At 44.1% G+C, this 16,964-nt stretch overlaps 1 protein-coding gene and 1 long non-coding RNA gene across 2 annotated transcripts in view; one reads left to right on the forward strand and one right to left on the reverse strand.

The window, feature by feature from the left end:
- LOC117513581 lies at nucleotides 1–15,655 on the forward strand. The gene is made up of 3 exons (XR_004561638.1): nucleotides 1–11; nucleotides 870–875; nucleotides 15,573–15,655. It is a non-coding gene; the product is annotated as an uncharacterized LOC117513581 (long non-coding RNA).
- The window catches only part of cnih4 (cornichon family AMPA receptor auxiliary protein 4), a 27,561-nt gene continuing 21,741 nt past the window's right edge, over nucleotides 11,145–16,964 (reverse strand). The window contains exon 5 of the mRNA XM_034173752.1: nucleotides 11,145–12,342. Coding sequence (XP_034029643.1) covers nucleotides 12,315–12,342 — 28 coding nt within the window. The 3' untranslated portion in view covers nucleotides 11,145–12,314. The remainder of the gene's footprint in view (nucleotides 12,343–16,964) is intronic.

The following is a 16,964-nucleotide window of genomic DNA, read 5'->3' on the forward strand; positions in this document are numbered from 1 at the left end:
ACATTCCTATAGTCTCATTTTTTTAAAGGAATTTTTACCATTTATTTCATCTCATAATTTCAGTATAACTGTCACGTGCACACAGTGTGAACAGGACGGACCTTCAGAACAGTCCTGGGAGAAATAAAGGCAGCGCCACACTTTTGTTTTCTTTTAACGTGTTGCTTCACTCTGTGCTCAGCGCGCACGTGCTCATACCCCTCCCCCCGCCCTCCTCACAGCCAGCCGACTCACACAAACACACACACACACACAGTCCTAATTTTAGGCGGCTTTAAGCAAAGCTGCCCGCTATTTTTTCAGCGTCTTTTTCGAAAATTGACCGCTCAAATGACAGCAGGACGGCTCACTGTCTAAAACCTTGGTTCCCGCTCCGTCCGCTCCCGCTAACTTTTAATCCTGTACCGTCCCAATCACGTGATAAATAGCAAAGTTGACTCCCATCCCGTGGGAATCCCATGACCTGGGGGATTCCTGAAAAAATGTCAGTCTCTTGTCGGTACACAAAAAGGCAGTCTGAACACATGGTCCAAATCCTCGGTTCAAATCCCAGCCTTACCGGAAAACCACTGAGGTGGGCTTACACTGTGCGATTTTTGGCCCTTTTTCAGCCGATTTTTCACTCGTGAGAGAATTTTTTGGATCGCGCCGAGTTTCATCTTAATCGTGCGTCCTGCATCGTGCAGTCTACATGGATTAACGAGCTGCATTTAACATCTCACAACCACCTCCTGATCGGGAATCATATGGTCGGATGAAAATCAAACCTGTTTGATATTTTGGTCGGCCGTCGTGACTCGTGAGGGTTCCGCACTGTTGAAGCAAAGTTCATGTTAAAGTTCATGCCTATCAGCGCGCACAGTGACTAGAATCAGGTGAGGGAGACTGAACGTATATGCACACACACACACACCAGACAACAGGATTTACGACAGATGAGCATAGCTGTATGACTCCGTATGAAATATAGTTTGTTTATACAACAGTGTAAGTAGCAGAATATATGCGCTCAGTCTCCCCACCTGATTTTACTCACTGTGCGCGCTGATAGGCATGAAATAAATTTTTATTTAAAGAAAAAAAAAGCTTCTCTTACGTTTTGCTTTCTGACGTGTGGTTTTTGAACGTACAATGTGAGCAGTCAGATGCATCAGAGCATCGGGCCGTAAAATGTGAGAACATGAATCGTGCTCTCTGAACTTTTAACCCAGCGGTTTTGTCGCACAGTCTGAGCTGGAGCCAAGTACAACGACTGAAAATATCGTACAGTGTATGCCCAGCTTAAGGGCCCTTGGGCAAGGTCCTTAATCGCGTAATTGCTCCCAGTGTGTAGTGAGTACCTTGCATGGCAGCACCCTCACACCGGGGTGAATGTGAGGCGGTATTTGTAAAACGCTTTGAGCGTCTGGTGCAGATGGAAAGGTGCTATATAAATGTAGTCCATTTTACATTTAATATATCTCTGGGGAAATTGCTTTAAAAAGAAAAATCCCAACATTATGGGTAAATAAGGTGCCAGGGGCCAAAATTTTCAGTTTTTCCTCAATAGCTTTTGCAATTTTCATCCTATCTCTGGGGAAATTGCTTTGTTTTAATCGGGGACATATCCTCTCCTTTCACAACCTATCTTTTTGGGGAAAAGTCCCAACATTATGGGTAAATAAGGTGCCAGAGGCCAAAATTTCCTGTTTTTTCTCAATAGCTTTCATCCTATCTCTGGGGAAATTGCTTTACGAGATTGCTTTTTCGTATTTTAATCTGGAGACATACAGTTGTATATGCAAAAGTTTGGGCACCCCTGATAATTTTCACAATTTTCCTTTATAATTCATTGGTTGGATCAGTAATTTCAGTTAAATATATCATATAGCAGACACACAGTGATATTTGAGAAGTGAAATGAAGTTCATCTGATTTACAGAAAGTGTGCAATAATTCTTTAAACAAAGGTGCATAAATTTGGGCACCCCAACAGAAAAAAATACATCAATATTTAGTAGATCCTCCTTTTGCAGAAATAACAGCCTCTAAATGCTTCCTGTAGCTTCCAATGAGAGTCTGGATTCTGGTTGAAGGTTTTTTTGGACCATTCGTTTTTACAAAACATCTCAGGTTCGTTGGTTTCCGAGCATGGACAGCCCACTTAAAATCACACCACAGGTTTTTAATAATTTTTCAGGTCTGGGGACTGAGATGGCCATTCCAGAACGTTGTACTTGTTCCTCTGCATGAATGCCTTAGTAGATTTTGAGCAGTGTTTAGGGTCATTGTCTTGTTGAAAGATCCAGCCCTGGCACAACTTCAACTTTGTCACTGATTCATGAACATTGTTCTCAAGAATCTGCTGATATTGACTGAAATCCATGTGACCCTCAACTTTAACAAAATTCCCAGTACCTGCACTGGCCACACAGCCCTGTGTGGCCAGTGCAGGTACTGGGAACCACAGTATGATGGAACCACCTCCAAATTTTTTCTGTAGGTACCAAGTGTTTTTCTTGGAATGCTGTGTTCTTTTTCCGCTCCTTGTTATGTCCAAATAACTCAATTTTAGTTTTATTAGTCCACAGCACCTTATTCCAAAATGAAGCTGGCTTGTCCAGATGTGCTATAGCATACCTCAAGTGAATCTGTTTGTGGTGTGTATGCAGAAAAGGCTTCCTCTGCATTACAGCATCATACAGCATCTCTTTGTGCAGAGTGCGCTGTATAGTTGAACGATGCACAAGATCATGTTGTAGGTCTTTGGAGCAGGTCTGTGGGTTGACTATGACTGTTCTCACCATCCTTCGCTGCAGCTTATCTGAGAGTTTTCTCGGCCTGCCACTTCGGGCCTTAACTAGTACTGTGCCTGTCAGATGCAGTTTTTGATGCAGGTGAAGTGGGCAGCTGCCTGGGGTGCATTTTTTTATGACACACTGGGGGGTGGAACAAATACTTGCAAAGCGGTGATCATATCACTGTGTGGGGATGGGAATAAGCAAATTGATGCCCCCTTCCTGCAACTGTAGGCGCCCGTGCTTGCTGAGCTACACATTACAGAACCAGTGTAAAAGGTTCAGCGGTTCTTTTCTGTGGTTGTCCCCTGGGACAGACTCTCTGCTCCACTTTGACAGATGGATCACCCTGCAGTGCTCCTGTTTCTCCGCTGTTCTGCTCAGCAGGATCCTGCTGACCGGTGGCAAAGTCCACCTAGGACGCAGCACAGAACCAGAATTCTGCACCCAGAACAGGCGTTTGAAGGTGAACAGACAGTGTAAGAACGGTCGAATTTCACCAGAGAGGACAAACTTCCCACTCATGGAAAAAAAAATTTGCAGGAGAGTCTGCTTATTGAGGATTTAGAAATTGAGCTGCGTTCACATTACTAGCTGAAGTGACTTAATCTAATTTTTTGTTAACCCTCACCACCACATAACTTGGTTGCTTAACAAAATATATAGCCAGTTTAACAAAATATACAATTAATTGTATTGTATTTTACAGTATATTCTGTTTAATGTTTAAACAACTGATTTACAGAATTAGATTAAGTGACTATAGCAGAGTGTCAATGTACCAAATCAAATTATTTGATGTGAGATTTGAGTTTCTTACTGTTTTATGAGCCGTTTGAACATGCCAAGTTTAATTTATGTTTGTCTGTTACCTTCCTTTGTGTATGTGCTCAGAGATCAGATTCAGTTCTGATTTCATTCTGTTTTGTATGTCATGACTGGTGATATGACGGCTGTGAGGTCAGATAACGGTCACTTACAAACAGGAAATATCAAATATCACAAGGACTCAGAAATGGACATACTGTCATCAGAAACTGTAACCATGAAACCAGGAACAGAAAGAAAGTCAGCACTGCAGAATCACTGGCATCTACGACAGGCGTCTGTCTTCATATGTCAGAAATGTCCAACAGAGGACCTAAATCTACGATTGATCCACAGAGTCAAACAAGATGATCCTTCTGGTGCTACACCGTAGACAATATGATTGACGGTTGACAACAGATATAAATAAGTAAGAAAATGGTGAGACCATATTAAACCTTTAAAAATGCAGAACTGTTTTTGGTGGTTTTACAAACATCAAGCTAAATATTTAGCTAAATGTTGAGACAAATATGCACCTTAATAAAAGAGCTAATCGTTCCTCCCTAAAAGACAGATTAATATATCATCTAATGACACACATTTAGCATGTGAGGGCGGGTTTATTCGAATTTGAAATTCATGGATGTTTTGTATATAAGAGTTATATTGTAGCTGCTTTTGATGTCCATTTCACTTGCAATTTCAGGGGCACTTCTAAAGTATTTAAAATAATAATAAAATAAGAAAAAATGTCTGTTTGTGCAAAATTTTGTCTGTTTTTTGGGGGGGGGGGGCACTCGGCGGAGGTCTCGCCTGGGGACTTAATTCAGTGTAGAACCGCCACTGGTGCCTGTGGTCTTCCATGTCCTCACTATCTTCCTCACAGTGGAAACTGACAGCTGAAATCTCTGAGATAGCTTTATGTATCCTTCCCCAAACCATGATGTTGAACAATCTTTGTTTTCAGGTCATTTGAGAGTTGTTTAGAGGCTCCCATGTTGCCACTCATTAGGAGAGATGCAACGAGGGAAAACATTTGCAAATGGCCACCTTAACTACCCTTCCTCATGATTGGATTCACCTGTGTAAGGAGGTCAAGGGTCAATGGGCTTACCAAACCAATTTTGTGTTCCAGTAATTAGTGCTAAATGTATTCAAATCAATAAAATGACAAGGGTGCCCAAATTTATACATCTGCCTAATTTTGTTTAAATTATTATTGCACACTTGTAGCGGCTGCACTCTGCATTGTGTTGTTATGACTTCGCCCATTCGCTCCCCTCAGGACGCGAACTCACGATCCTTGGCATGGGAGTCGGACTCTCTAACCAGAAGGCTAAAACCCAGGGCTCTGGCCTTGTGACCAGAGAATCCTTCTGAGCTGTTGGGAGTGAGGTTTACTAACTACATCTGCACAGTGACACCTGCTGGCCTCCGTTACACACTTTCTGTACTAGAAACTTAATTTCAATATGTGTGTTCGTCTGCTATGTGATATACTTAACTGAAATTTCTGATCCAGACAACCAGTGATTTATAAAGGAAGATCATGGAAAAGATCAGGGGTGCCCAGACATTTGCATACAACTGTATCCTCTCCCTTCATAGCCTTTGTTTTAGGGGAGAATCCTGACTTTATGGGTAAATAAGGTGCCAGAGGCCAACTTTTTCCAGTTTTTCCTCAATAGCTTTTTCAGTTATCATCCTATCTCTGGGGAAATTGCTTTATTTTAATCTGGGGACATATCCTCTCCTTTCACAACCTTTGTTTTTTTTTTTTAATCCCAACATTATGGGTAAATAAGGTGCCAGAGGCCCAAATTTCCAGTTTTTCCTCAACTTCCCCAGAGATAATCAACAAGGAGTTGGGAGGGAAAAAAACCCCCAGAAAGGCACAGACCCTCAATAGCTTCAGGTAAGCCTACAATCAAAACATTCTGGCATCTGCTGTGTCCCTCCAGGTCTGCCATCTTGCATATTAATCACTTGTCTTTTCAGACTGTAGACTTGGCCTTGAGCTGGTTCAATCGCTGATCAAAAAGTGTGCATGGATCGAAGAGAATTAATGCATAAACCGTGGTCACTAGGGTTATGACAAATCTCAAATTTATTAGCCTGGGGGTTATAAATGATAAACTTTTAACTAAAACTCACAAAAATGACTTTGGTTTTGCCAGACCTTGAAAAAACCTCCCGCACCTAAGACAGTTTCGTATTTCACATTAAAACACCTAGCGGCTCAAACACTCTTTATTATAACATGTCACTTTTACATACAATACACAAGGAATACATGAAAATGAGTACATATAGCATTTGTAGTATTTTAATAGTGTTTCAGATTTGTGTGTTAGTGTTAATAAATTTGCTCCCCCTCTAGCTGCCACCTTATTGTGGTGGGGGAGTTTGCGTACCCGGATGATCCTAGGAGCTATGTTGTCGGGGGTTTGTGCTCCCTGTAGGGTCTCCCAAGGCAAACAGGTCCTAGGTGACGGGTCAGACTAAGGGCAGTTCAGAACCTCCATGACCAGTAAAAGATCAAGGATCGAGACGTCGCCCCGTATGGCGGAGCCGGGGTCCCACCCTGGAGCCAGGCCTGGGGTTGGGGCTCGCGCGCGAGCGCCTGGTGGTCGGGCCTTAGCCCATGGGGCCCAGCTGGGCTCAGCCCGAAAGAGTGACATGGGCCCGCCCTCCTGTGGGTTCACCACCTGCAGAGGGGGCCATGGGGGTCAGGTGCAGAGAGGATTGGGTGGCGGTCGAGGGCGGGTGGCCCGGTGGCCCGGTCCATGCTCACAGCCCCTGGCTGTTGGGACGTGGAATGTCACTCCTGGAAAGGGGCTGGACGCTTCATTTTTCTGGCGTCGCCCACGGGGAGAGGCGGAGAGCTCCCCAGCTCAGTCGCCAAGTGTTGGAGTTCACTCCGGTGAACGAGAGGGTCGCGTCCCTACGCCTTCGGGTCGGGGACAGCTCTCACTGTTGTCTTGGCCTATGGGCCGAGCAGCAGTGCAGAGTACCCAACCTTCCTGGAGTCCCTGGGAGGGGTACTAGATAGAGCTCCGACTGGGGACTCCATTGTTCTCCTGGGGGATTTCAACGCCCACGTGGGTGGCGACAGTGAGACCTGGAGGGGGGTGATCGGGAAGCACGGCCTCCCCGATCTGAACCCGAGTGGTGTTCAGTTGTTGGACTTCTGTGCTAGTCACAGTTTGTCCATCATGAACACCATGTTCGAGCACAAGGGTGTCCATAAGTGCACGTGGCACCAGGACACCCTGAACCAGAGGTCGATGATCGTATCATCTGACCTTCAGCCACGTGTCTCGGACACTCGAGTGAAGAGAGGGGCAGAGCTGTTGACTGATCACCACCTGGTGGTGAGTTGGATCCGCTGGGAGGGTAGGAAGCCAGTCAGACCTGGCAGGCCCAAACGTATTGTGAGGGTCTGCTGGGAACGACTGGCAGAACCCTCTGTCAGCGAGGTCTTCAACTCCCACCTCCGGGAGAGCTTCTCCCAGATCCCGGGGGAGGTTGGAGACATGGAGTCCGAGTGGACCATGTTCTCCACCTCCATTGTCAATGCGGCTGCTCGTAGCTGTGGTCGCAAGGTCTCTGGTGCCTGTCGCAGCGGCAATCCCCGAACCCGGTGGTGGACACCGGGAGTAAGGGATACCGTCAAGCTGAAGAAGGAGTCCTACTTATCTTTGTTGGTAGGTGGGACTCCAGAGGCAGCTGACAGGTACCGGCAGGCCAAGCGTGCCGCAGCCCGTGCGGTCGCAGAGGCAAAAACTCGGGTCTGGGAGGAGTTCGGGGAGGCTATGGAGGAGGACTATCAGTCGGCCTCGAAGAGATTCTGGCAAACCGTCCGACGCCTCAGGAGGCGGAAGCAGCTCTCCACCAGCACTGTTTATGGTGCGGGTGGGGAGCTGTTGACCCTGACTGGGGATGTTGTCGGGCGGTGGAAGGAGTACTTCGAGGATCTCCTCAATCCCATCGTCACGTCTTCCGAAGAGGAAGCAGAGACTGGGGACTCAGAGGCGGACTCATCCATTACCCAGGCTGAAGTCACCGAGGTGGTTAGAAAGCTCCTCGGTGGCAAGGCTCCTGGGGTGGATGAAATCTGTCCTGAGTACCTTAAGTCTCTGGATGTTGTGGGGCTGTCTTGGCTGACACACCTCTGCAACATCGTGTGGCGATCTGGGACAGTGCCTCTAGATTGACAGACTGGGGTGGTGGTCCCTCTGTTTAAGAAGGGGGACCAGAGGGTGTGTTCCAACTATAGGGGGATCACACTCCTCAGCCTCCCCGGTAAGGTCTATTCCAGAGTACTGGAGAGGAGAATTCGACCGATGGTCGAACCTCGGATTCAAGAGGAGCAGTGTGGTTTTCGTCCTGGTCGCGGCACACTGGACCAGCTCTACACACTCCATCGGGTGCTCGAGGGTTCATGGGAGTTCGCCCAACCAGTCCACATGTGTTTTGTGGATCTGGAGAAGGCGTTCGACCGTGTCCCTCGGGCACCCTGTGGGGAGTGCTCCGGGAGTACAGGGTCCGGGGTCATTTGCTAAGGGCTATCCGATCCCTGTACGACCGCAGCAGGAGCTTGGTTCGCATTGCCGGTAGTAAGTCAAACCTGTTTCCAGTGCACATTGGCCTCTGCCAGGGCTGCCCTTTGTCACCGGTTCTGTTCATTATTTTTATGGACAGAATTTCTAGGTGCAGCCAGGGTGTAGAGGGGGTCTGGTTTGGGAACCACAGAATCTCGTCTCTGCTGTTTGCGGACGATGTGGTTCTGTTGGCTTCATCAAATCAGGACCTTCAGCGTGCACTGGGGCGGTTTGCAGCCGAGTGTGAAGCGTCCGGGATGAAAATCAGCACCTCCAAATCCGAGGCCATGGTTCTCGACTGGAAAAAGGTGCTTTGCCCTCTTCAGGTTGGTGGAGTGTCCTTGCCTCAAGTGGAGGAGTTTAAGTATCTCGGGGTCTTGTTCACAAGTGAGGGACGGATGGAGCGTGAGATCGATAGATGGATCGGTGCAGCATCTGCAGTGATGCGGTCGCTGTATCGGACCGTCGTGGTGAAGAGAGAGCTGAGTAGGGGGGCAAAGCTCTCGATTTACCAATCGATCTACGTTCCGGTCCTCACCTATGGTCATGAGATTTGGCTCATGACCGAAAGAACGAGATCGCGAGTACAAGTGGCCGAGATGAGTTTCCTCTGCAGGGTGGCTGGGCGCTCCCTTAGAGATAGGGTGAGGAGCTCGGTCACTCGAGAGGAGCTCGGAGTCGAGCCGCTGCTCCTCAACGTCGAAAGGAGTCAGTTGAGGTGGCTCGGGCATCTTTTCCGGATGCCCCCTGGACGCCTCGCTGGAGAGGTGTTCCGGGCACGTCCCACTGGGAGGAGGCCCCGGGGAAGACCCAGGACACGCTGGAGGGACTACATCTCTCGGCTGGCTTGGGAACGCCTTGGGGTTCCCCCGGAGAAGCTGGGGGAGGTGTGTGTGGATCGGGAGGTCTGGGCGGCTTTGCTTGAGCTGCTGCCCCGCGACCCGACTCCGGATAAAGCGGAAGAAAATGGATGGATGGATGTTAATAAATTTGCTGTTAAGATATTTATCTGTTTTACAAGTAGAACGAACCTCCTCCATCAACTTTACAGCCGTCTCAGCTACTATGTTGGAGCGAGGCACATCAAGCACTGATAGTTCCTTTTTCCAGTGAGTAGAGAAGCATTTCACATCTTTGGGACACTTAAGTTTGGATATTGCTAACAGCAGGTCTTCATAATCCATCTCTGAATAGTGTTGGTTATAAAACCAGGCCCGTGTAGTTGCAATGAAATCACAAGTTACCCTCAGCTGTTCTTGCCAATTTGGAAGAAGGAAAAATGTGCAAAAAGTGCAAAAATTCCTCATGAGTTCAACCTGGCACTGTGAGTGTTGGCAGCTTGTGCCATTTGATGTGAGGCCATTTTTCCTCCATTTTGTAAAACTTGTATGCTTCACAAAGCTCAAAAGGGAATTTAAAATCATCTCTCCAGCCAAGGTTCGCATACTCTGGTATCACTTCTGTGTCCATGTATGCATTTTGCAAATCATCATACTATTCCAAAATCTCATCAATAAACTCATAGTTAATGTTAGTTGACTGTGACCATATAGGAAAAAAGCAGTTCAACACGTCGCAGAAGATCAAGAATGTGGTGCTGGCAGCCGATGTATTGAGGTTCATCGAATCCCTTGTCTCGAAATGTTCTCTGAAGCCTGGCTACAACACAATTTTTGCGACCAGTATTGACTGCTGTTGTGTCAGAGATGATCATCTGAATACTGTTATATTTTATGTTATCAGTTTTATCTATTTTACCTTTATTTTTTATTTATTTTAATTATTGTTTATTAATATATTTTAGCAATATTTATTTGTATATAATTTATTTCTTTATACTTGGTAATTCTTTTCTTGTTACGTTATTTTTAAATAGTATTGTGTAAACTCATGTATTTTTAAAAGTGATGTGGTGCAAGGTGCAGGAGGTTTTTTCATGATCCAATGAAATAAACTTTAAAAAAGTGATCTATGGGTAAAAGTTCATCAAACGCAACATCAGGAAAATGAAAGTTTTGAAAAAGGTTTTGTAGTCATAACCCTAGTGGTCACACACTGCAGATTGGACAGTCCAGCTTGGAAGACAAACTTTCAAAAGAAGACTTAAGTCCGCAGACAGCACAGCTCTGTGACCTTATAACAGAGAGGTGAATCTCCGCCAGTTAGTTGCAGCAAGTCGTGAAGTTTCTCTCTCATTCAGCCTTAAAGACATTTACTTTGGTCATTTTGCAGGTAAGAGCAATAAATATGTAAAATAGAACTAAAACTGGGATTCCAAGCAAAAAGTGAGGTTCACAAAGCAAACAACTGAATAGTGCAACGGAGCAAGCCGAATATGCGTCTACTCTCTACATGCCATACCGGATGTTCTCCATCAGTTAGTTTTGATGCAGTCAAGTGACAGTCGGCCACTGTCATTTAACTTTCTTGGGGTGGGGGGGGGGTATGTCTTCCAAATTTGTGCCCATATGCACATTAGTCTCACAATGTTGCCACCATCATACATATGGGGCCTCTGTGACCATCACTGTTACATTTATGTAAGTGACTGCAACTTCATTTTTTTCCCAACAAAGTTGGCGACTGTATTCTCAGGGTGGCTGTGACAGACTATCCATGTCTTGCTGTGACCAATGCTTTCAGAATCAAGATGTGGAAATAAGGTCTAATTAAACTGTATGTGGTTTTTGGTGACCCACGTTCATAAATACATCATTCCTATACAGTGAAGATGTGATGCAACAGAGAATTAATAATTTACGGGGGTTTTTTCCCTCCATCTCTAAATGTAACAAATATTTTAACATATACTTTATTTCATTACATATTTTTTCTTCATTAACTGTCAGATGACAATTTATTTTGTATTTAACTACACAACTCCATCACATGTAACTAGTCACTCCCCAGCCCTGATAAGAAAAAATAATGTCAGACCACAAGAAATTTCCCCTAAAAATCAGACTCAGCACTGATGAATATTTATTTCAAGGAATTGCACCCAAAGAAAAAAAATAAAGACAGAAGTGAGTCTTTATTTGTATGTTTAACACTTGAAATGTGGCCCGTTTGAGAGCCCAATGTGTGGTGGCTGAGGCAGGGATTCTGAGCAGCCACGGCACGGCCTCTGGGTCTGCTGATCCGTCTGATCCATCCGTTTCACTGGTAGAGGCACAACGTAACATCCAATTTTCACTTCAGGCACAGAAAATATTAATCAACACAGCAGAATGGGATTCTTGCATGATGCTCCATGGCAAATGTGGTGCTAAACCAATTATGCAGCAGTTAACCAGCCACCTGAAATAAACTACTCTGAGCCTCTTTCTCAGTAGCCAAGACTGAAGTTAAAGATGCATTAGAAGTCAGGCAGGTTCATCCAAATACTGTTTTAATTTTTTCCTGATGGAGTATGCAATATGGATCTGCGTAAAAAAAACAACTCAAATGTGACATGAATATTTAAACTTGAATATAAAACTTATTTAAACTTTCCCCATGCACTCATGTTGAAAAAAGCTAACAAACCACAATATACTGAAATTATCAAACTGCAATGGTTGTAGTCACACTTCTTGTTTGGTAATACATAACGCACTGGGAGATTAAGTGCGTAGCCCCAACTTGAATTAGCACCACTTTACCTCTTATGCTGCACGATATCACACCCTGCAATACTGAACACAAACTCGTCGGAACATCAAAGACATTGCGTCCTGTGAGACTGAATGTAAACTTGTTGGAGACGTACAGATCAGAGGTGAAAGTGTGCACGATGGCCTGTTGGTGGTTCACCGAGACGGAAACAAATTCTCCAGCACTTCTCACTCAGTGTTTTATAGGTTTTGATACATTTAGTGAGGAATACAGACACTTGAAAAAAATGAAAAGGACTCAAACAGTTCCATTTTCTTGAATTTTCGGTAAAAACATTCCTGCAGATCCTGATGGGTTTTTTTAAACCCTTGTAATTAAAGTGTGATATATCAAAGTTAAAAGGAAGAGGAGGAGGAATGGAGTGAGTCCAAGTAGAATGAGAGCAGGTCTGTGGTCCCCCACATGGCGATGAAATCAGCCAGGGGTCTGGGCTTTATCATCTCTTCTCAGTGGATCAGAGGACGCTTCAGTCATTGATCAGAGCCAAGATCATGCTGCAAAAGCAAACAGGGATAAATGGTTACACTCCAGAGCATGCAAACAATCAGATGTGTGGCTTTCGTCAGGTTTTTAACCCCTCAGGAATAAAATGGTCACTGTTCCTGAGAGTCTGTGTGATCCTGAGCCCAGGGTTCTGGGTTCAAGGGAAGTAGAGCTGTATGTAAAAGTTTGGGCACCCCAGATAATTTCCCTTTTATAAATCATTGGTTGTTTCAATCAGCAATTTCAGTTAAATATATCATATAGCAGACAAACAGTGATATTTGAGAAGTGAAATGACGTTTATAGGATTTACAGAAAGTGTGCAATAATTCTTTAAACAAAATTAGGCAGGTGCATAAATTTAGGCACCCCAACAGAAAAAATACTAAAATACTCAGTATTTAGTAGATCCTCCTTTTGCAGAAATAACTGCCTCTAAACGCTTCCTATAACTTCCAATGAGAGTCTGGATTCTGGTTGAAGGTATTTTGGACCATTTTTCTTTACAAAACATGTCAGGTTTGTTGATTTCCAAGCATGGACAGCCCACTTAAAATCACTAATTTTCATGTCTGGAGACAGAGATGACCATTCCAGAACGTGGTACTTGCTCCTCTGCATGAATGCCTTAGTAGATTTTGAGCGGTGTTTAGGGCCATTGTCTTGTGGAAAGATCAAGCCCCGGCGCAACTTCAACTTTGTCACTGATTCATGAACATTGTTCTCAACAATCTGCTGATATTGACTGGAATCCATGTGACCCTCAACTTTAATAAGATTCCCAGTACCTGCACTGGCCACACAGCCCCACAGTATGATGGAACCACCTCCAAATTTTACTGTAGGAAGCAAGTGTTTTTCATGGAATGCTGTGTTCTTTTTCCGCTCCTTGTTATGTCCAAATAACTCAATTTTAGTTTCATCAGTCCACAGTACCTTATTCCAAAATGAAGCTGGCTTGTCTAAATGTGCTTTAGCATACCTCAAGTGACTGTTTGTGGAGTGTATCAAATCAAATCAATTTTATTTATATAGCGCCAAATCACAACAAACAGTTGCCCCAAGGCGCTTCTCAGAATGGCAGCATGCAGTATGCAGAAAAGACTTCCTCTGCATTGTGAAAAGTGCGCTGTATAGTTGAATGATGCACAGAGACACTGCAGCAAGATCATGTTGTAGGTCTTTGGAGCAGGTCTGTGGGTTGACTATGAATGTTCTCACCATCCTGCGCTTCAGCTTATCTGAGATTTTTCTTGGCCTGCCACTTCGGGCCTTAACTAGTACTGTGCCTGTGGTCTTCTATTTCCTCACTATGTTCCTCTCAGATAGCTTTTTGTATCCTTCCCCTAAACCATTATGTTGAACAATCTTTGTTTTCAGGTCATTTGAGATGTACCTGCCCAATTGTGTTTAAATAATTATTGCAAACTTTCTGTAAATACTAGAAACTTCATTTCCCTTCTCAAATATCAGTGTGTTTGTCTGCTATATGACATATTTATCTGAAAGTTCTGATCCAGACAACCAATGATTTAAAAAGGAAAATCATGAAAATGATCAGGGGTGCCCAAACGTTTGCATACAACTGTATGATCTCTAAGGCATTCAGGAATGATGAGACCAGTCAACCAATGTTTGTTCAGAATACAACTTCGAGTTCTTTGATAAAACTGGAGGAGCATGAAGCAGATCAACAAAACGTTGGATTCAGGGGGACTGGACAACACGGAAAATCTGTTTCAAATCAGCCAACATCAGTATTTAAGTCCAGGCAGTTTGAGCTGGAGATCTGCTTACTCATATTTCAATTCAGAGTACCCCTCTTCACAACATAAAAAAAAATACTCAGAAAAAGTATAATAAAGACTGGTGAAGAAAACCTGCATCCTGACATTACTCTAATTCTTCACTTCTCAACAGTGTATAACTACAGGCTAAAGTCATTCAATCAACCAAAAATTGATATTTGGAGCTTGCACACATTTAACAAAAAATAAAAACTCCACCAACAACAACAAAAAAAAAAGATATCTGAAGACACACTAAATATTATCCAGAGGCGTCACAGTGCACGGCTTGATGGAAGTCTCAGGGTGTACAGGGAGCTGGCACAGCAGGCTGTGATGGCCCTGAGAGTGGATGAGGAGGAGTTTGTTAGAGGAATCTGTGATCAGGTGACACATCTGTGGTCGAGTGACCCTTGACCTGCTTACAGAGGAATCAAAGTACTTTGTTCCTCCAGACGACACTTCATTCCACTGCAGTTATGGTGAAAGATGGTTCAGTGCTGACAGATGCTGCTGCTGTATTGTCATGTTGGGGCAGCCGCTTTGAGCAGTTATACAGTGATGATCCTCTGGGGATGTTAAATATCTGCAGTGCCAGGCTTCTCAAGGCTGATTCTCCAGTCAAATATGAACACAAAAGTCCATGAAACAGCTGAGGGTGGGGACAGCTCCAGGGACCTGAGGCACTGGAGCTGAGTTCCTCCAGTCAGGTGGAGACACTGTTCTCCTGGCAGTGCAAATAATCCTCACTTCAATCAGGGGACCAGTATCATCCCTACTGACTGGAAGAAAGGAACTGTCCCAGTCTACAAAGGACAGGATGATTGCATGGACTGTAACAACTAAAGGGGTATTAGACTGCTCTCTAAGCAGGTAGCTGAGTGGATAAGGAGCTGGCCTGCCAATATGTAGATCTAGTTTTGAATCTCACACATGCTACCTGTCTGTGTTTTTGCACATGACATTTAATCTACATTGTCTCAGTCCACATAGCTCTAAATGGGTACAAGCCTGACAATGGTCCTGGTGCTACCTGTCTCGCCTTTTGGTTGTGAGATGTGGATGCTGGCCAGTGACCTAAGACAACGACTGGATGTCTTTAGTACTAGGTGTCTTCAGATGATTCTTAGGTATCGCTGGAATGACTTTGTATCAAATGAGTGGTTACTAAGGGAACTGCACAGTGCATCACTTGCACTGTGAGGGATGTTAGAGTTGACATTATGGCCACATGGGATGTTTGTCTGTGCATGATCCAGCACGTGCTGGATCATGCACAGGTGTGCAGGTGTTGAGGACCCCAGTAGCTAGAAAAGGATGGACCGCTTGCCTGCCTGAATGGTTGCCATCCAAGTCCCAAGGAATGGATGTAATGAAGTGTAGCATCACTGCATGCTGCCAGACCTGACTTGAACCCAGTATGAAAAATCCAAAATTTAAGCTTCATACTTGAGCCTTCTGACCCCCTCTGCAAACCATTTATGGACATTATGGATGTATTAGGATTCCTGCAGTGCATTCAGGGTTCGACACACATCAACTCTTCAATTACAATTGAACTTGGAAATTGAACTACTCCATTCAGTAGACACCACGCTGTTCAGTAACAGCGACACCCGGTGGCTAATATGAGAACTGTCACATACACATCACACCAATTTTTTTTCTCACCGGATTTGAAATGATAACGACAGGTGACTTTAATCCCAAAAGTCGGGAAACCGCCGATCGGCGGGAGATTCTCATCCGAGACTGGTGTGTTACCATTGAAAATTACGATACAATGAACACAGCACACTGGAGCAAAAAAAGAAGACAGGACAAAGAAGTCACGTCGTCCAAAAACAGTGGGCCGCACGCCGTCCACAGGAGGCTGTCAAATAGCCAATAAAAACAACATAGAAGAAAAAAAGAGGACAGAATCAAAAATGGAAGCGAGGGTGAGGTTCCTTTGTTCAAGGCCTTTAAAAGGGAGCTCGTTTTGTCAATAACCCCATTTGGGCATTTGATTCTCGACTGCAGAGAATGTCACAAAAAACACATCAGATATACTGAAAGACATTCTGTTCATTTTTCAGCAACATATATATGATTATTAAGTTTCCTAAATGCATCCTAAAACAAGATTAAGGGAATAAAAATGTTTCACCATTCATAATTCAAGAAATAAAATTTGACACATCAGTTAAAAAAGACTTTACCTGAAAGAAAGATGTTAACAGTTAACTTGGGATATACAATTGGTCTTTTAATTAATAATACAAACAAGAAAATATTATAACTTTTCTACTTGGGATAAAAAAATAATTATTTGTACACTCAAGTATGTCTGTGTTCTTCCCACCCTGGGCCTCCAGGTGGAGCTCTGGTTCTGCATTAGTATTGGTCACTTGGAAGACTATTCTGGGTTTATTGACCTGTTAACTTGGAGGGAGTGAGCTCTGACTGATCTGGAACATCTCTGGCATTGAGAGTTTTATATGAACTGTCTCATTTACTCTGAACTGAGTTTAAACCCCTTCTGGTTTCAGAAAACCTTTGAAGTATAAGCATGCTGTTGAAAACTGACAGTTCGTGTGAGAGGTGGGGGCTCGACAAAGAACCCCATAGGAATTCCACTGTGAAGATGTAACATCAGATCAAGTGATAACAGTATTGTCAGCTCAAGATATCAGGCCTTTGAGAGGTCTGGAAAGACAATTTTGGGAAAAAAAAAACAATGTAGTTTCATCTTTGTGAAGATGAGTTTGATGTCAACTTCATTACAGTTAGTTTCAATATTTGTATGTTCAATTGTTTTTTGTTTTTTTATTTAATACCAAAAATCAATTTTCGGAGTTGAGGTT

This window comes from Thalassophryne amazonica, chromosome 7 (genome assembly GCF_902500255.1).
Source record: "Thalassophryne amazonica chromosome 7, fThaAma1.1, whole genome shotgun sequence".
Classification (NCBI taxonomy): domain Eukaryota; kingdom Metazoa; phylum Chordata; class Actinopteri; order Batrachoidiformes; family Batrachoididae; genus Thalassophryne; species Thalassophryne amazonica.